The sequence below is a fragment of the Salvelinus namaycush genome, chromosome 29 (assembly GCF_016432855.1).
Source record: "Salvelinus namaycush isolate Seneca chromosome 29, SaNama_1.0, whole genome shotgun sequence".
Taxonomy (NCBI): domain Eukaryota; kingdom Metazoa; phylum Chordata; class Actinopteri; order Salmoniformes; family Salmonidae; genus Salvelinus; species Salvelinus namaycush.
In genome coordinates, this window is record NC_052335.1 from 14,335,262 (window position 1) to 14,356,186 (window position 20,925).

The 20,925-nt window shown below is 43.9% G+C and overlaps 1 protein-coding gene across 1 annotated transcript in view; it reads right to left on the minus strand.

The window, feature by feature from the left end:
- The window catches only part of LOC120023963 (nesprin-2-like), a 192,621-nt gene that overhangs the window by 100,822 nt on the left and 70,874 nt on the right, over positions 1 to 20,925 (minus strand). Inside the window, exons 50-62 of the mRNA XM_038968063.1 lie at positions 19,808 to 19,963; positions 18,830 to 19,059; positions 16,582 to 18,646; positions 15,629 to 15,963; positions 14,022 to 14,166; positions 13,443 to 13,643; positions 11,752 to 12,011; positions 5,727 to 5,877; positions 3,820 to 3,966; positions 3,267 to 3,407; positions 2,837 to 3,019; positions 1,895 to 2,032; positions 1,049 to 1,234 (exon numbers count right to left, since the gene is read on the minus strand). Coding sequence (XP_038823991.1) covers positions 1,049 to 1,234; positions 1,895 to 2,032; positions 2,837 to 3,019; positions 3,267 to 3,407; positions 3,820 to 3,966; positions 5,727 to 5,877; positions 11,752 to 12,011; positions 13,443 to 13,643; positions 14,022 to 14,166; positions 15,629 to 15,963; positions 16,582 to 18,646; positions 18,830 to 19,059; positions 19,808 to 19,963 — 4,338 coding nt within the window. The remainder of the gene's footprint in view (positions 1 to 1,048; positions 1,235 to 1,894; positions 2,033 to 2,836; positions 3,020 to 3,266; positions 3,408 to 3,819; positions 3,967 to 5,726; positions 5,878 to 11,751; positions 12,012 to 13,442; positions 13,644 to 14,021; positions 14,167 to 15,628; positions 15,964 to 16,581; positions 18,647 to 18,829; positions 19,060 to 19,807; positions 19,964 to 20,925) is intronic.

Consider the following 20,925-nt stretch of genomic DNA (forward strand, 5'->3'; position numbering starts at 1 on the left):
GGGTGACTGCAAATTACACTCAGTACATTGCAGTTACTCCTGGCATAAACTACTTCTAAGGTAAGAAGAACATTAAAAAAGTATGAAATTAGGGGGAACTGTTGCTTTAAAACAAAAAGAAGACAAAAGAGAAAGGGGATGAAAAAAATTCTCCTAAATTATTCAAGACAAACCAAAGGAAAAGACATGCCATGAAGAGAGAGGCGGTCCCCAAAAATTATCTTCTTTCCTTTATTTTCATACTTTAGTAAATATTTTCTGTACTATTTATTCATTTCTTTTGGCTTTTTTAATTACATTTTTTAGTCTCTACCTTCTTGCCCTTTGTGCTGTCAGAATAATGTTTGTACCACATTTTGTGCTGCTGCCATATTGTGTTGCTACCATGCTGTGTTTTCATGTGTTGCTGCCATGCTATGTTGTTGTCTTCGGTCTCTCTTCATGTGGTGTATCTGCTGTTGTGATGTGTGTTTTGTCCCAAAATGTTATTTTATTGTTAATTCCAACCTCCCGGCAGGAGGCCTTTTGCCTTTTGGTAGGCCGTCATTGTAAATAAGATTTTGTTCTTAACTGATTTTCCTAGTTAAATAAAGGTTATAAATAAAGGTTAAATAAAATATATAAAAAATGATCAATAGAAATGCATTTATTAGCATCAAAAGTTTGTTTGTGAATTGTTTTTCTGGGTCAGACCAAGACCAAGTGTGTTCGATCACATTTAAGGCTAGACACGCAGTGGAATGTTCCATTGAAACTCACTAGCATTAGCCACAGCAGTTCTTATTAAATGTCATACGGGGAGGAGACACAATGCATTCTGAGGGAGGGTGAAACTCCTCTATTGAGGCTGTTGATAGACAACCTTACTCTCTTTCCACAAACACCCAGTTTGAAGCATCCCGCTCACGGTTACACTCAGACTCCCTTGCCCCAATCCTAACCTTAACCATTAGCAGTGGAGTGTGATCCTATATCTGTACCTAGGGGAAACTTGACCCTGGAGCTACTAGTACCCCCTATTGAGAACCACTGTAATGGAGGGTCTTACCGGAGTGACGTGCAGCAGCTGGTCCAATGGCCCCATGATGTTATGCTGCATGGCGGTGACTTGGCGTTCGGTCTGGACTAGCTTATCCTCCATAGCAGTGGTGTGACACACAGCATTGATCTCCCCCAACACAGGTCCGAAGCCCACCAGAGTGGCCCGGATACGCTCTGAGTCATCCAGCACCATCTGTGATGTGGGGTTACAGAACATGGACACATGAGTACACACCCGCATGCACACGTACATACAAACACATACACAGAAACACAGACTTACATACCTACATGAGCACACATACACTATCTACAAGCCATAAGACTGCTGAACACTTAAACTGGACTTAGCACACACACATCCCAACTGCTGCTACCAGAATCTTATTATGATTGCTAAATACTGCAACATTTAAACTCTTGCCCCCCAATTCCCCCTTCCCCAAAACACATGTAAATATTGGACTATAAATTGTGCCTTCCTGTATAATACTTAAGCTAACAAATGTATTCTATTCTACTGAGCCATTTACTTTATGTTCGTATTCTTATATTTTATTATTTCTTATTGTTGTTGCATTGTCAAAAAGGAACTAGTAAGTAAGCATTTAGTTGGACAGTGTATGCCATGTGTATCTCGTACATATGACTAAAAAACATAATACTTGAAACACACACTCGAACACGCACAGCTCCACTACACAGCGCATTGGGAAAGTATTCAGACCCCTTGATTTTTTCCCCACATTTTGTTTTATGAATGCACTGTATATCAATTCAGAACTACCAGCAGTGTTCTACAATCCAGAGGATTGCGTGTATGTACATGTGAGTGTGCGTGCAGTGGACTGGCCTGCAGTGTGTTGGTCTGGCTCTGGAGGCTCCTGGCTGTGGTGTAGGTGCCGGGAGCGTCTAGCCAGGACTGGGATTCGTCTAGCCAGCAGCCAGCACTATGGATTATATCGTTATACTCCTGGAGGCAGGCAGGGATCTGACAGGGGGGGACAGTGAAATTCCACAAATGAACTTTTAACAAGGTACACCTGTTAATTGAAATGCATTCCAGGTGACTACCTCATTAAGCTGGTTGAGAGAATGCCAAGAGTGTGCAAAGCTGCCATCAAGGCAAAGGGTGGCTACTTTGAAGAATCTCAAATATAAAATATATTTTGATTTGTTTAACTCTTTTTTTGGTTTCTACATGATTCCATATGTGTTATTTCATAGGGTTGATGTATTCACTATTATTGTACAATGTAGAAAATAGTAAAAAAGAAAAGAAAAACACTGGAATGATTAGGTGTGTCCAAACTTTTGACTGGTACTAATTTTCATTCATGGACATAAAAGACTAAAATCACCAGGAAATTAGCTCCGTGGTTTTAATTTAGGAAATCTGTTCCCAAGTGTTCGCTGGAATGAATAGAGAGGCAAATGTGATCGTATCCCAATGTAATTAAGGTTAGAAATTATCCTGTTTTTGTCAAATACTATATAGCTGTTTGGGATTCTTGCAGTCAATTTGCGGTGTACAAATTATTTATAACTATGTTCCGGCCCACAACCATCCGATCAAGGAAAAATCATCCCACGGCAATATGTAATTATGGAACCCCTGGCATTGGGCATAGGAACTGCAATAAATGGAGGGGAAAAAACTGAAATTGTGCTGTTTTGGAAGAACCAGTTGAAGAATGCTGTAATTATAAGATACCATCACATGGTGAACACGGTGAATATGGTGAAAGGCCTACCAAGCCGATCAGAGGGTAAGGTTGAGCTACTCCTCTCTCACCTTGCTGAGGAAGGCAGTGCGCTGCTCAGCCTTCTGGGCCGTGTCCTGGTAGAGCTGAAGTGGCTGGGTGATCTGGTCCATGAGGAGTTGGGCCTGCTCCGGCTCCTCCTCGGCTGCCTCCTGCACCTCGCCCTCCAGGAGGGCCAGCCGGCCGTGCCACTGGTCCAGCTGGTCCCATACAAACTGGACAAAAATATAATGTTGTCATGATATCAATCAGGTATCAATCAATCCCATGTACTTATAAGTCCTTTTGTTTTACAACAGTTGTAACAAAATGCTTTTCAATGACTCGGCCTAGAGCCAGGTTAGGAACAAGCACGATTGATTGGGGTAAGGGAAGGACACACACACACTAGGTTGATTGTTTCAGGGGAAGAACACACGTATGCATACAAACACGGAGACACACACACACACAATCACACACCTTTAGCACATGTTCAGCCTCGGACACAGAGGAGCTCTTCCGCTGCAGCAATGTCTGGACCTCTTCTAGCCCGACACGGATCTCCCCCATTCTGCTACTCAGCCTATTGAGTGGGCTGCTCTTCTCCAGGGCTTGGCCAACCTGGTAAATACACACAAGCATATGCACACGTGCGCGCACACAAACACACAAATCACCCTTAAAGTCCCAACTAGCCAGGTTTTTACTCAGAAACCAGTGTTGGGATTGTGTTGGGCTCAATCCCATATCCATGAGACGTGTCCGATGTTTTATATGTGGACTTTTTGATTAATTCGCTGAGTTTCAATTCCCTTCCACAATTGACTGAACTGAGATGGAATTGACCCCAAAACTGCTCTACCAACCATCCCACCAAGGTTGAAGTTGCCCCTAGATGCTGATCTTACGTCAGTTTTGCATTTTCTCCACTAACGGTTAAGGTTAGGATTGGGGGAGGGGACACTGATCCTAGATCTGTACCTATCAGTAACTTCACCCCGGAGCCACCACCACCACCCTTTATCCCCGTTACCTTCTCCTCCATGTCCTGCAGAGAGCCAGTGACTTCCTGCAGCTGTCTCTCCACCTCAGGAGGTGTAACAGCGACATACTTTGTCCCGACACACTCCATGATGGACTGTAATCTGGCCCTCAGGGAACCCAACTCCACTCTGACCTCCTGTAGAGAGAGAGAGACAGAGAGGGGAGAGAAAGGGAGAGAGAGAGAGAACAAGGAGAAATAGAGAACGAGAGAGGGAGAGAGAGAGATACCATGTAAATGTGACTTAAACCCTCTAGGGTCGATGTCCACGCCCCCACGGAAATCTAATTAGCGTAATAAAAGAATGGCCATAACAATCTGTCAGTTTAAGCTAGAGATATCTGTTTCTTTGCATTGGATGTGTTTCAATCCACCACATCCATGAGACATCCCAAAAATTCGTCTTCTCACAAAATCGTCTTTAGCGTCCGAGCGGTTTAGCCTATAAACTATTATACCCCTCTATGGAAATATGAGATTCTCACGAATACGATGGTGTTCTCCCTTTTGCTGTATGACCCCCACAAGTGTCTTGGGACTGAAGTCGGTACAGCCGATCTGCCAACTTCTGTCTGTAGCATCCAAACAGTTTGGGCTACACACTTATGACCCCTCTTTGGAAAGGTGAGACTCTCACAAACACGTACATGTTGGTTGATTTGCTCTAAGACTCCCACAGGCCTCACAAAACTCACCTGAAGGTCCTCCGGTACAAGTTGAACACATTTATGGAAGTACTGTATATGGACACGACACTGTTCATTACCAAAAATAATGTACTTTCTTTTTTTTTTTATAACAAATGATTCCTGATCTTTCTTATATCTCTCAGATATAGGATGGACACTTCAGAACAAACTTCTTTTAGATTTTTGGGGGGGACTTATTGTTGTTCCATGTAGTGAATCTGTTATCCTATGCGTAACATTCTAACTCAAATAGCAAAATGATCCTTCTTAAAACAATTCCATATAACTTAGACCCTCCCTCCCCCGGCTTAGATAGGGCTTAGACTCTTATGGGTTCTAAACTGTCTGCAAAAACAGCCTTCTTAAGCGCAGAAACTCTTATGAATCTAATGAGACAATAAGGATCTGTGGTTTCCACTTAAACGTTTTCAGGTAAAGTAACTGCAGAATTGACTGAGGAGAGTTCAAAAGATGCTCGGGTCAGCGGGAGGAGAAAGGGATCTCCAACCAAAGAATTAGAATGACTGGGATACACATAACAGGACTATTTATAACGTATGAGTCATGAATTGACTGAGGAGGGTCAAGATGTAGCCTATTTAAAGGGAAATTAATTTTCATGGTATCCAATTAGTAGTTACAGTCTTGTCTCATCGCTGCAATTCCCGTACGGACTCGGGAGAGGTGAAGGACAAGAGCCGTGCGTCCTCCGAAACACAACCCAACCAACCCGCACTGCTTCTTGACACAATGCCCACTTAACCCGGAAGCCAGCCGCACCAATGTTCTCGGAGGAAACACAGTACACCTGGCGACCGTGTCAGCGTGCACTGCGCCTGGCCCGCAACAGGAGTCGCGAGTGTACGATGGGACAAGGACATCCCTGCCGGCCAAACCCTCCCCTAACCCGGACGACAATGGGCCATTTGTGCGCCACCCCAAGGGTATCCCGGTCACGGCCAGCTGTGACAGAGCCTGGACTCGAATCCAGAATCTCTAGTGGCACAGCTAGCACCTTAGACCACTGCGCCACTCGGGAGGCTTACAACTTAATGCTAACAATGGCTAAAGTTAGCTGAGGTTTGTAGTAGCTGTTACAAGAAAACGTAACCATGTTTTATAGTTTCTTCTGGCCCATACAATAAATTACTCTCTCTCTCTCTCTAGCCTCTAAATAAAGAATACAGTGTATTTCCCCCAGTAGCTCACCTTGAGTTGGCGTGTGCTGGGGTGGGACACCAGAATGGAGAGCAGGGTAGCTACTCGCTGCTCCACCTCTCCGATCTGCTCTTGCAAGCGCTCCCTCTCCTGCTCCTCTGAAAGCGCCGCGCTCCGGACCAGCATGCTCCGCTCTCTCAGGCTGTGTGGGCACAATGTCACCCTCACAATCTTAAAGGTAGGCTCAGCAATATGACATCATCATACACTGTCGTAGGGCAACTTTCTAGACTTTACACAAAGAAGAAGAGGCAAAGAGGGGAAATAACCCTTTTAGTAGAAGGAGATTCCCCCCGCCAAAACTACAGCATTCAAAAGTGGATAATGACACAATATTCCTAACACAAATAATGTGGGAAACGGTTGGTGGGGCTTGAAACAATAATCATGTCAAATGAGTCGTTGTTTGCGATATCATTAAGGACGGAATAACCAAATAACGGTAACTCTACAAATGTATACGTCCCAGTTATCAGATTTACATCTACATGTTGTGGAACTTATATGATTAAATATGAAACTATTTGTGAGAAGATGAAATATGATTTTACCCTTCTAAATGAGAGAGTCGTTTTTCATGTAAAGTTTTACCCAGTCAGTAACCATGCCCACATGAGCACAGACCTTGTGGCAACATGATGGAACCGCCCTCCAAGGAGAAGTCATAAAAGGACCGCTAACAAAATGTACATTAGACCAGAGAACGTGAGGACCATCCATGCGTTGAAATGGTTGGAATCTCTACAGACCAGTATACGGACGGTAAGCTGGGCGTGTAAAATGGTTAGACTCTATCAGACCAGTGTGACCAACAACGTGAGCTGAAAGGTACGAAATGGTTAGAAACTTTCAACAGAGAAGAAGAAAATCTCTACAAGACCAGACAGCGGGAAGCGGTGGCTACACTGCTGAGAAATTGTTTAAAACTAAAGACCAGCCGAAGTACAGCGCGAACTGGATATGGCAAAATGGTTTGAATCTACAATACCAGAAAATGGTAAGGCCCTCTGAAACTCTCTCGAAGAAGAAGACTACACAGGAACATTCAGTCTGCAGCTGTTTATGCACTGTTAGCCTAGGAAACTCAAATGAAGACAAGAGACAAAGAGCAATTTCCTCTCACCACTATACACTTGAAGTCGGAAGTTTACATACACCTTAGCCAAATACATTTAAACTCAGTTTTTCACAATTCCTGACATTTAATCGTAGTAAAAAATCCCTGTCTTAGGTCAGTTAGGATCACCACTTTATTTTAAGAATGTGAAATGTCAGAATAATAGCAGAGAGTGTCACGTTCCTGACCTGTTTTCTGTTGTTTGGTATGTGTTTATTGGTCAGGGCGTGAGTTTTGGGTGGGCAGTCTATGTTTTCTGTTTCTATGTTGGTTTTGGGTTGCCTGGTATGGCTCTCAATTAGAGGCAGGTGTTTGACGTTTCCTCTGATTGAGAGTCATATTAAGGTAGGTTGTTCTCACTGTTTGTTTGTGGGTGATTGTCTTCCGTGTCAGTAGATGTTACCACACGGGACTGTTTCGGTTTGTCTGTTCCTGTTCGTGTGTTCTTCGTTTCATGTAAGTTCGTAGTTTAGGTCTGTTTAGTTCGTTTTGTTATTTTGTATTTCTAGTGTTATTTCGTGTTTCGTCGTTTTGTTTAATAAATCATTATGAATTCACACCCCGCTGCACTTTGGTCCAATCCTTGCTACTCCTCTTCGGATGAAGAGAAGGAGGAAGCCCGTTACAGAGAGAATGATTTATTTCAGCTTTTATTTCTTTCATCACATTCCCAGTGGGTCAGAAGTTTACATACACTCAATTAGTATTTGGTAGCATTGCCTTTAAATTGTTTAACTTGCCATTGCCTTTAAATTCTTTTTTAGTTCTGCCCACAAATGTTCAATAGGATTGAGGTCAGGGCTTTGTGATGGCAACTCCAATACCTTGACTTTGTTGTCCTTAAGCCATTTTGCCACAACTTTGGAAGTATGCTTGAGGTCATTGTCCATTTGGAAGACCCATTTGTGACCAAGCTTTAACTTCCTGATGATGTCTTGAGATGTTGCTTCAATATATCCAAATAATTTTCCTCGCCAATGATGCCATCTATTTTGTGAAGTGCACCAGTCCCTCCTGCAGCAAAGCACCCCCACAACATGATGCTGCCACCCCCGTGCTTCATGGTTGGGATGGTGTTCTTCGGGTTGCAAGCATCCCCCTTTTTCCTCCAAACATAACGATGGTCATTAAGGCCAAACAGTTTTTTTGGTTTCATCAGACCAGAGGACATTTCTCTGAAAAGTATGATCTTTGTCCCCATGTACAGTTGCAAACTGTAATCTGTTTTTTTATGGCGGTTTTGGAGCAGTGGCTTCTTCCTTGCTGAGCAGCCTTTCAGGTTATGTTGATATAGGACTAATTTTACTGTGGATATAGATACTTTTGTACCCGTTTCCTCCAGCATCTTCACAAGGTCCTTTGCTGTTGTTCTGGGATTGATTTGCACTTTTCGCAGGAGACAGAACACGTCTCCTTACTTAGGGATGATCCAGACTTGTGGAGGTCTACAATTTATTTTCTGAGGTCTTGGCTGATTTCTTTTGATTTTCCCATGATGTCAAGCAAAGAGACACTGAGTTTGAAGGTAGGCCTTGAAATACATCCACAGGTACACCTCCAATTGACTCAGATGATGTCAATTATCATATCAGAAGCTTCTAAAGCCATGATGACTTTTTCTGGAATTTTCCAAGCTGTTTAAAGGCACAGTCAACTTACTGTATGTTAACTTCTGACCCACTGGAATTGTGATACAGTGAATTATAAGTGAAATAATCTGTCTGTAAACAATTGTTGAAAATATTACTTGTGTCATGCACAAAGTAGATGTTCTAACCGAATTACCAAAACTATAATTTGTTAAGTAGTTGAAAAACGAGTTTTAATGACTCCAACCTAAGTGTACGTAAACTTCCGACTTCAACTGTAGGTATCTCTAGGGTATCTATTCCAAATAAACAGAGTGAAGGACAAGGACCGCTGAACACCGCGTGGTACACCTCTGGAAGATCCATTCTAACAGACACTCATAGACCAACCTACTACAACTACAAAGGACATGGTAACCTCTGGTGGACAACCACTACACTACCAGAGACTTTCTGTCGACTGACTCCACAGACTGATCGGGCGTTTTCAACAGAGTGAGACGACAAAGACATACAAGTGGAAATATGTGTTGCATTTCTAAATCCGAATGAGCGGTTGTTAGGGTGCTAAATTTCCATATTTACGATGAGCGTATTATTCAACTGTATGTACGATAGTTGAATTCCTTTGTCTCTTCTTCTCCCGTTCTTTCTTTCCCCACCCCTATTCATTGTGTACCAAGCATCATATTGGGTTAGTCCACTAGGGACTTTTCATTGCATTATGTAGTAACCTATCCTTTGTGTGTGTTTATGTAATTCTGTGTGATTATTTAGTTAGTTAGCGATACACAAATTGGCTTAATTATTTATTTACTGAGTCATCATGTAGACTAGGGTTCGTGCAGATTTAACGGACTATGCAACGTTCAGAATGAGACTGATGAGGTAAATAAGAATTAATGAATTGACTGTGACTGATGTAAGACATTCATATCTTTAGAGTTTAGTCGGGAGATAGTAACTCGTTAAATAACTTTTCCCGTGTTGCCCCAAGATTACTACTGAGTTAATTGTTACATGATTAATTTAATCACCGTAATAAATAAATGTAGTTAATTGATTTAATAAAATAATCAAACACATTAATGATAGCAATGTCACGACAGAGGGCAATGGGAGAACGTAGATTTTGGTCAACATAAAAATGTATTGCTAATTTGCTATATGAGACCTATTTGATTGAATATACGTTTTTCGTAATGCTTAGGTTGTTATGAATGTACTGATATAATTGTACGCGCTTGATATCCCTCCAACCTAAAGAAAACCAACGTTACATCAGAGGTGTGCCTGTAGTTCACATGCAAATCTGCCATCTAATTGACTTGAATGTTTCCGCTTGCTCCCGCCACCTCCAGCCTGCCTTTCGCCTTTACGGACACTGATTCACATTGTTAGAGTGGAGACTCCAATATCTTGTCAGTATATACAACCATTTTAGCTTCACAGACAACATTCCTTTCAGCATGCCCACATTGGGATGAGTTTTGGTAGATTTGAATTTTGTCATTTTAGATTTCAGCAGGAAGTCGCTCCACTGTGTAAGATGATGTCATTAGGCTCAGCATACCTTGAATAACCCGACAGTCCCCGAAATCAGGCATTAGAATTACTTAAAAATATATTTATGACTGATTGTATTGATTTCCCACCATTTTATAAGTCAGAAGACAGAAATCAAGACCTTCCTAGGACCACGTAAAGGTCCTTTGTCAAATAAACTTGTATTTCCCTCCCTCTGGTGGTCGGCTGCATCATTACATACATTTATATCACTTCACTGTGACGTCACATCAAAGGGGCGTTCCTTCGAAAAACACTTATCCAGCTCGACTGCTTCACAGCACAGACATGGCAAAGCAATTGCTGAATTTGTCTCGAGCAGGCGAATCTAAATACTAAATAATTTTATATCTCTAGGATAAAGAATGCGACCAACACTCTTCCTTAAACCTAAAATTAGCAAAGAAGTAATTTTGTGCTGGCAGTCAAACTTTTTTCTTTACGTCGGAGACAGACCTGTGTTCTCACCGTATTAAACACTGTTTAAATGGCCCAAATGTTGATTTAGACGATCACAAATTGAACAGATTTTGACTATCTGTAACGATCTTCTTCGTCTGATGAAGAGTAGTCAGGATCGGACCAAAACGCAGCGTCGTACGTGTTCATGATATTTATTTTAACTCAGCACACTAAGACAAAATAACAAAATAGGCCAACACGAAACAGTTCTGTCTGGTGCAGACACAAAGACAGAAAACAACTACCCACAAAACCAACATGGAAAATGGCAACCTAAATAGGCTCCCCAATCAGAGACAACGAGAAACAGCTGTCTCTGATTGGGAACCAACTCAGGCCACCATAAACCTCCAAACCCCTAGACTATACAAAATCCCCATAGACAAACAAAAACCCTAGATAAGTCAAAAACCCCTAGACAATACAAAAACTAAACAAACCACCCTTGTCACACCCTGACCTAACCAAAAAATAAAGAAAACAAAATATAACTAGAGTCAGGGCGTGACACTATCACTAATGTCATGATATGTTTGGTAAAGTAATAAAGAAGGTGAAATATTTTGGGTAGAACTATATATAGGCATATTATAAAGTATAAAAAGGCTTATTCATTCACAATTATTTTGATCATATCTTCATATTTGTATATGTTTAAATATACTTGTATTGTGTACTTGATCATTTGGGTTGAAAAGTGCCTTTATCTCAGACATAAATAAACAATTCTAGGTGAAAGCTAAAGGTCATAGCTTTCTATGGGGGAGGGGGGGACAACACACACACTACTAAATTAATCAAATATTGCCCTCTTGCTAGATTGATGACTACAGCCATAGCAAAACAGTATAAAATGGCTGTCAGCTCAACTGGTTTAAATATTAATATCAAACTGCGTGTATGTGCTTAAATGTTTCCAAGAATTATATTGCCACTCATGGTGTGTAATCTACTGTCAACATTTGTCAATAAACAGTGTTAATAAACAGTGTCAATATGATTGTTTGCACACCTTTGGCAAAGGCTCCAGGGTTCTTGTGCTGACATGTAATGTTTATGTAAAAAGAAAAAGGAAAAACATTTAAGCTTTTTCTGCATTGTGCTTTTCTGTTCCTGAGGTGTGGGTGCGTGCGTGCAAGCATGTGTGCCATGTGAATTGTGTGGATGAGTTTGGGAAGACAGAGAGAGAAAGAGAGCGATAGAGACAAAGTGAGAGGGAAATGGAAAGGGCACCTAATTTCAGAGTATTTGTCTTTCAAAGAGAGTACTGTATAATCCTAACCTCCTAAAGCGCTCCTGCATGTCCCTCAGCCGTTGGCAGACTGGGACAGGGCTAGCTGCCTCCTGAGGGCTGGACACACCCAGGAGCTGGGAGAGCCGGAGCTCCAGGGAGGCCAGGATTCGCTGCTCCCGCTCTAGTCCAGCCTGGTGCTGCTCCGTCTGCACTAGCAGAACCATCGGGGCCCCCTGAGCGGAGCTTACTGCAGTGGGGTCCGACAGCTCACCCTGCAGCTTGTCCAGAGCACTGCTGCATCGAGCCATCTGTGACACCCAAAGGACACACAACCACAAACACATACAGTGCCTTCGGAAAATATTCAGACCCCTTGAATTTTTCCACATTTTGTTTCATTACAGCCTTATTCTAAAATTGTTTCATCAATCTACACACAATACCCCATAAAGACAAAGCAAAAACAGGTATTTAGAATTTTTATAAAAATAAATAATATAATAAAAAATAAAAAATATCACATTTACATAAGTATTCAGGCCCTTTCCTCAGTACTTTGTTGAAGCACCTTTGGCAGCGATTACAGCCTTGATTCTTCTTGAGTATGATGCTACAAGTTTGGCACACCTGTATTTGGGGAGTTTCTCCCATTCTTCTCTGTAGATCCTCTCAAGCTCTGTCAAGTTGGATGGGGAGCATCGCTGCACAGCTATTTTCAGGTCTCTCCAGAGATGTTAGATCGGGTTCAAGTCCAGGCTCTGGCTGGACCCCTCAAGGACATTCAGAGGCTTGTCCCGAAACTACTCCTACGTTGTCTTGGCTGTGTGCTTAGGGTCGTTGTCCTGTTGGAAGGTGAACCTTCGCCCCAGTCTGAGGTCCTGAGCGCACTGGAGCAGATTTTCAGTAAGGATCTCTCTGTACTTTGCTCTGTTCATCTTTGCCTCGATCCTGACTAGTCTTCCCAGTCCCTGCAGCTGAAAAACCTCCTCACAGCATGATGCTGCCACCACCAGACGTGACGCTTGGCATTCAGGCCAAAGAGTTCAATCTTGTTTTCATCAGACCAGAGAATCTTGTTTCTCATGGTATGAGAGTCTTTCGGTGCCTTTTGGAAAACTCCAAGTGGGCTGTCATGGCTTCCGTCTGGCCACTCTACCATAAAGGCCTGATTGGTGGAGTGCTGCAGAGATGGTTGTCCTTCTGGAAGGTTCTCCCCTCTCCATAGAGGAACTCTAGAGCTCAGTCAGAGTGACCATCAGGTTCTTGGTCACCTCCCTGAACAAGGCCCTTCTCCCCCGACTGCTCAGTTTGGCCGGGCAGCCAGCTCTCGGAAGAGTCTTGGTGGTTCTAAACTTCTTCCATTTAAGAATGATGGAGGCCACTGTGTTCATGGGAACCTTCAATGCTGCAGAAATGTTTTGGTACCCTTCCCCAGATCTGTATAATTTGCTTATACAAAAAACTGTTATGAGCCATGTGCTGTTATGATGGTAAGAATGATCGCCTTTATAATACACGTATGTATACTTGTATACTACATATACTACTCATGCGCCGGGCCTACTAAAAGGCTTCTATTTAATGGAGTGGTCATCCAGGGTTAATCATGTAGTCCAGCAAAGAAAGGTGATGGCATCTCCCAAAAATGTATGTATTTATATGTAATATACCCTATACTACATTACATTATGACCATTAAAGGAGCAGTTCACTGAAGATAGTTCAGTCACGTGACTCACGCTCTTGGTGACGTCCCTCCACTCCGCCCCTCTCTGCTCCAAGCGTGTCCGGAGGAGGCTGATGCCGCGCCGCAGTGCCGCCCAGCGCCTCCAGAGGGCACCCTGTGCCCCCTCGGAGCCCACACAGCACCCCCGCAGTGGGCACACCGCCCTCAGCTCCTCCAGCTTCCCAGCTATAGACAGCACCTCCTCCGACAGGGTCTTCGCATGAATAGATTAATCAATCAGTCAAATGTATTGTATACAGAATGTATCCCTTTCTTGTACAACATGTGTCACAAAGTGCTTTATAGTGCAGCAAAGCTGTGGTGTGGCAGAGCAGTAGTGTAGTGGCAACACACATGTAACTCACTGTCAGATACTGGGGTTAAATCCTCCCCTCTACCTTTTCCCCCCTCTCCACCTCAGTATCCCCTTGATATCTAAACTGTCTAAATTAAGCTTGAATAGTATGCTTTTAAAAAACAAGTGCTTTACAGTAACCTGGACTAGACCCCCGAAACGTAAGCAGGAGAACAGAGGAAAAACTCCCTAGTAGGAACAAACTCTGAGAAGAACCACCGACAGCATTTCACACACCTTGGCTCTATCCTGTTGGTCAGCACAGTTGGTGTAGGATGTCACTTCCTGGGCAGCACACTCAGAGAGCCTTGATTTGTTTTTCTTCAGGATATGCCATACCTCCTCATGACACTTCTTGTGGAGGCTTTGTCTGTCTGCACACCTATGGATTAGATACAAAACAAACACGGTAACTGAAAATTGCCTGGTTTTAATGTAGTTTACATTTTCATGTTTTTTAAGTCATTGTGAAGCTAAAAGCTCATTTGTACTCCGTGTGGATAATTAGGATTTGGTTTGATTCTACTGTACTCTTTTACATGCACATAAATCAACATGTCTGTTTTACATCAATGTAAATGTGCCAGTGTTAGAAGCTAATTTACATACAAAGTTCCCGGATCTCTAACTCTCTAATCTTATTTGATTCAATGCAACATAAAATTCATAGACATGGCCTCCCGGGTGGCGCAGTGGTCTAGGGCACTGCATCGCAGTGCTAACTGCGCCACCAGAGTCTCTGGGTTCGCGCCCAGGCTCTGTCGCAGCCGGCCGCGACCGGGAGGTCCGTGGGGCGACGCACAATTGGCACAGCGTCGTCCGGGTTAGGGAGGGTTTGGCCGGTAGGGATATCCTTGTCTCATCGCGCTCCAGCGACTCCTGTGGCGGGCCGGGCGCAGTGCGCGCTAACCGAGGGGGGCGGGTGCACGGTGTTTCCTCCGACACATTGGTGCGGCTGCCTTCCGGGTTGGAGGCGCGCTGTGTTAAAGAAGCAGTGCGGCTTGGTTGGGTTGTGCTTCGGAGGACGCATGGCTTTCGACCTTCGTCTCTCCCGAGCCCGTACGGGAGTTGTAGCGATGAGACAAGATAGTAATTACTAGCGATTGGATACCACAAAAATTGGGGAGAAAAGGGGATAAAATTTATTAAAAAAATAAAATAAAAATAAAAAAATTCATAGACATGAGCTGCATTCTCATCCAGGCATTAATTTAGTTCTCGTCAAACAAGGGTGAACAGAGGGAAAAGTAACAAGGCACAAAAATTATATTTATTAGACTGCTGAACCTATTTGTCTCAATTACACCAACATTCCATTTCAGCAGAGACTACAGACATGGGTCTCGGAGTGCTAGACTGTCAACGTGCAGTGTACGAATTACTATTATGTTCCCATCCGCTCAGCACCCACTCAGCAACCTGCCTAATTTAGTTGATTACCCCCTGATATAAGTGGTCCCAGCGCTGTTCAATGTGTAAGTTGATGTTTTCTAAACTGTAATGCTTTGTGTTTTATGTTGTCAATGTGTCTGCAACTTTGTGTGCTGCTATTTTGGCCAGGTCTCTCTTGTAAAATAGATTATTCATCTCAATGAGACTAACCTGGTAAATAAATAAATACATCATAGTGGCACGCCGCATCTCACATTCCCCAAAAAATGTAATAGCTTAGAACGGTTGACAATGCATGCCTATTTGGTGACCAATGTTCAGCATCTAATGTTCATCAAGCTTCTTTGTACGATAACATTTAGTGTTAATGTGTTTTTAGAATGTGACCAAAACAGTAAGGACCAAAGGCCATGTGTAACCTTTGGTGAGTGAGTGTGTAACCTTTGGCCTACCTCTGCAAGGCCTCTGTCCTGAGCTCAACCTGGGCCTCGAGTGCGGCCCTCTCCACCAAAAGGTGGCTCAGGACCCGGATGTGGAGCTGCTCGCTCTGGGGGAAAGAGAGACAGGCCTGCTGGGGTGCCAGCTCCAGGAGATGGCTGATTTGCACCTGGAGGCTCTCCCCCAGGGAGGCTAGGGGCTCTTGGGTGTGCCATTGCTCCTCTGTGCAGTCCACAAATCCGCCTGGAGGTGCCAGGAACATGGCCTCGGCTTCGAGGAGGAAGGTTACCACTCCTTGGGCAGCCCAGTGGTAATCCTTCAGGGCTTCCCGAGCATGGGACAAATTCTCCTACAGGACATATACAAGATTATTAAGAAAGATTATCAAGAATTCAGGCAAGAATTTCATTTGAAGTCTACCACAATACAATACAACCTGCGTGGTTGAATCTTATTACACAAACAACATTAAAGTCAGTTCCAATAGAAGTTAAGGAAAATGTTTGAGGGATAAATTGTTGTAATACACCATTTCAGTTAATTGTCTCGTCTGGGTACCGTTCACTCTCTATGGTACAGGGGAGATAGCATTTCAAAAGTGAAACATTGTTTCCATGGCCGGACAGGCAGACAGCAAGGCTTATATTAAACCCCACTGTTACAACCAAATAGTACCCTAGAAGCAAGGGGAAATAATGTATGAGTTGAGATAATTCAATCAATGATTTGAACAGCAACATGAACATGATGATATTCTTATGGAGGTGCAGTGATAATTCAGATGGAACTGTTAGCAGGCTTGGAACGCTGCTCGTCCAATAAGCATCTAGGATCCAAACAATCCGTTTTATAATGTTTATCACGTCAACCAACTCAAATTTCATGCATATTTTTTGAAATGTAATACACACCGTAGCTGAAATTGCGAATTACAACAATTGTAATGTAATGAGCCCACTGAACTTACCATGCATGCGTGGCACTTCTGCACAACGTCATTCCTCAGGGTGTGCAGCTCCCCACACTGGCTCATCTCCACTTGCTCTCTCTGCCTCAAAGCTTCCAACACCCGCATGACAGACTCTACGTTCCTCCAGATCACCCAGCACCTCCGCAGCGCTATGTTGATGGCCCTCACGTCTGGCTTCACCGGGTCGGACTCCGTCAGCTCCTGCCTGACCTGTTGAAGAAGGTCCATCATGGCAGGAAGCTCGGTGCAGAATCTGAGACCCTCCAGCAGCTTTCCCTCTAGGTTTTTGACGTCGTCAGTGATGGCAAGCTCCCAGGAGGCTAGGTTTTCAACAGTTTGCCGGATCCTCTGCCTCTCCGACAGGAGCAACATTCTATCCGATAGGTGCAGGTCTTGGGCGATGGCCTCGAGCTGGTCGGAAGCATCCTGGCACTGGGTCTTCACCAGTGGAAGTTCCACGAGGAGAGCCTGGCAAAGACTGAACCTTTCCCCCACGCTGACTTTCTTGTCTTTGGAGCACTGAGCACGCTCCTTTGCCACCTCCCTGGAGTCTTCCATGCGCTGCCGGTAGGTCAGGTACTTCTCATGTTCCAGGGCGTGGTGGTGGAGAGTTTTCACCTTCTCCTGCAGTTCGCCAATGGTACGCAAGAGGGTGCTTTTCTGGTCCTCTTGGCAGTACTGGAGTTCCTGGATCTGACATTGGTGCTCCAGGAGCATGTGTGTCAAGGGCTCTATGGCAGATAGGGAGTCCTTTGTCACTGGGAACCTCTGCCTCTCCAGGTCGGCCCATATCTGTTGCACGCTCACCTGGACAGCCGCCAGTTCCTCGGCCGAAGAAGTCCGGGTGTGAAGCAGTTCCTCCAGCTCCCAGTGGGCTGCTTTCTCGTGGGCCACCATTTCATCCACCTCGGTCCGGAGCCCTGTGAGCCTGTTGACAAGAAAGTGGCTCTCTGCTGAACTCAACCCCGAAGAGACCTCCATGCAGGTCTCCAAAAGGGCGTCCGTGACAGCCAGCTGTCTTTCTGCTTCCTTGATGGCACCCATGTGAAACTGCAGCTTGCTTTCCAGATCTGGGATGGTGTCTTTGGACACATTCTCTACATCTGCGGTGACCTCTCTCTCATGGTATGCCACTGCTAGCCAGGTGTTCACTTTTGAGATCTGGACCAGCATCTTCTCTCTTTCCTCCAAAACAGCCTCCATTTCCTTCAGAATACGAGCAGAGTTATCTGAGACTGTTTCGTAGAGGTCCTTCAAGGTCTTCAGTGATGACAGCACTTTGTCAATTTCCCCCTCATCCGAAATCAGTTCTTTCAGGTCCTCAACTTTGTAGTGCATCCTGGAATGCCTTGCCAAAATCTCAGATTGAAGTTTCCTCATGCTGGCAATTTGGAGACGGGCCTCTTCTGGGAAGAGGGCTACCTTTTCACCTGCTGCGATGTGGTTTTCCGCCTGCTTGGCCCAGATAATCAAGTCTTGCATTTGCTTGATGATTTTAGCCAAGGAGGGTTTTGCTATAGAGTATGACTGAGCAGAGAGCAACCTCTGAGTGGAGGCAAGTAAGTAGCTCAAGCTCTGAAGAGTACACTCCACATCCTCCTTCTCCTTCTGCCCAAGAGAAAATTGGGTAAAATCCTCTGATTGCCCCAGCAGGTGTAGGTACTGCTGGTTGAAGGCTTTCAAGTCAGCAGTCATAAAGGTCAGCTCTAAAGCTTTGTGAGTGTCATGCTGCAATTGAGAGGACTGTAAGAGGGTGATGGACTTCTGAAGAGTCTCAAGCTTGCAATGCAGCTGCTCAGCCTTTTGTAGAAGGATAGAGGACTGAGAAGAACCAATTGAGGCATGCCTCAGGCCTCTATTCCCGGCCCCCTCCAAAAGCCTCCACTCCTCCTGCAGATCCCCTAGCTGAGCGAGGAGTGCCCCTGACCCCTCGTCTTCACTCAGGTGGGAAGACACCTGGCAACACACCTGGAGTAGCTCCCCCATCATGCCCTTCTGCTGTTCAATGTTACATAACAGAGTATGTAGTTTTTCAGCCTGAAGCGCACTGCTTCGAGTGTCCCTGTTAGATCCCCAGGAATAGACAAAGAGTGAATAAGTGCATATCTTGGTCAAATACAAACTTCTGATCAATGATATTGTAAATCAACGGTACTATTTAAAGGAACACAGAGGCCTAAAGATGCATAAATACAACATTATGCACAATAATAGTAGCCCGGACAATGCAAGTGCATGGACTCACAATTGTAGCTCATCCATCTCGCTTGCCCATCTCTCCAGAATGCTCCGGATGGCCTGAGTCTGCCTGTGGTACTGTGTGACCAGGTGAAGCTGAGCCTCTTTGACCTGCACTGTGGCCGAGGCATCCAACAGGGCTGCACTCCATCGCCCCTCCAGATTTGTTGCGTCCTCTGGATCACCGACCACATGGTTTATCGCAGCCACCTGCTCAAGCACGTAGCGTCTGCAGTCCTGCAAAAAAGGTATCACGGGGACACACTCAGTCTGGTATCCAGTGAGCTGGGACCCATAAAAAATATAATCCGTAAAAAAAAAAGAAGAAGCTATTTTTTACAGTATTGAAATCACAGAGGGGAGACAGGCAGGTGTAAGAAACAGTATGAATGGTTGGAGTGGGGATTGAACCCTGACCTTCAGTAAGGAGAGTATATGTGTCTGGAGCTGAGGGGGGTTCCACTAGACCATGGGCTCTGCACATAGCATCTGTATTTATCAAACACTCTACACTTACACAAAAGCCAAGAAGGGTGATAATGTACTTGAAAAGTTAGACTTAGCAAATCAAAGTTAGAAATAGCTTCCTCTCCTTGTCTCATTATACATTCTTGTTGACATTGATATGAAAGAACTGTAAAGGTTAAATAAATGAGAGGATTGTTGAAATATCATTATAATGTGCCAGTTGGCTAGAGTGACAAAAAAACAATACATGTGCATACAGGGCAGAAAAGGAAATGTCTTCAGTAGAATCCCAAATAAAGCTTTCCTTTTGTAAAAGCATTTTACACAGTGATATCAGTTCGGGGTATGTAGCCCATTAAATTTTTGTTTTATGTTTTGTCCTCTGTCTTTTTATTTTATGACTGATTGTTTGTTTGTATATAAGATGGTCAGTCTGACACTTGAAAATGTGTATTTTCAAATGTCTATTATGTTCTTGAAAGGGAAAATTGTTAATTAAAAAAGGACAGTCTCCCACCTCAGCCTCCGTCAGTTGCTGGGCCATGTTGGCAGGGTTGAGCTGGGCTGGCTGGTAGCGGCATCCTAGAACCCTGAGGACAGTGCGCCCTATTTGGATCTCTGGCTTTCTCAGCGAAGGCTGCAGGTACCAAGCCGCCTCCATCCACTGGCATCCCTTCAACACAACAGCACAGAGTAAATATAGTAATGGGACATATTCATGGACCAAACAGAAGAAAACAGACTGAAACAGGGAATGACAATCTTGATTTGTTTAATAAGAAATGCACATTTTACACTGCAAAACTTTTGAAAGCATTTTCTGCTGCATGTCCTAATGAACACAACCCTGGTGTGTACAACCAGACCTGGGTTGGATGTCAAATACTTGAGCTATACTCCATTCAGTTTTACTGGTACAATGTAAACAATGGAATAATCCCAAAAGTGAAAATACCAAGCTCCAAGTATTTGACATACATATTTGACCCAGGTCTGGTATGGACGGGTGTGGTGCTGGGGGGACATAATCGTTTGCTGATTCTAAAGCGAGATGTGCCGTTACTGAGAAATCTCCATGGCTACACAGGAAATATCATTGGCTCCTTCCTGTAAAGCTTCCTGCCACAAGCATCTTGGGAATGGAGTAGCATGAAGTTTCCCCTTAGACGCCGATCTTGGGTCAGTTTAGCATTTTTGCCACTAATGGTTAAGATTAGGATTAGGAAACTTCACCCCAAAGCCTTGGGAATACAGCATCATCAAGGCCCATGCCACATCAGAGTTTGTTTGTTTATCTGTTCACTGATCCATGCAGTTGACTGAACTGCAATTATTTTGTGGATAGAGCCACATATTTGGGAGCAACAACTTATTTTATCTGTGGTCGAGAAAATGTTGAAATATCATTTTAGCAATTTTTATGTCTCATATTGATACGCACATTAGATACTAACTAAAATGTAGATGTTTTTAAGGCTTGTTTTTTTAAAGAGGTTTCCTCAGGTTCTTATTTTGAATGTTATTATCCTCTTGAACAACAAGTTGGGTTTCTTGGAAACAAATTCCTACAATGCACAGTAAACCATATCCCATGTTGACGCCACCTTACCTTCCCTGAGATCTAATAGCCAACTG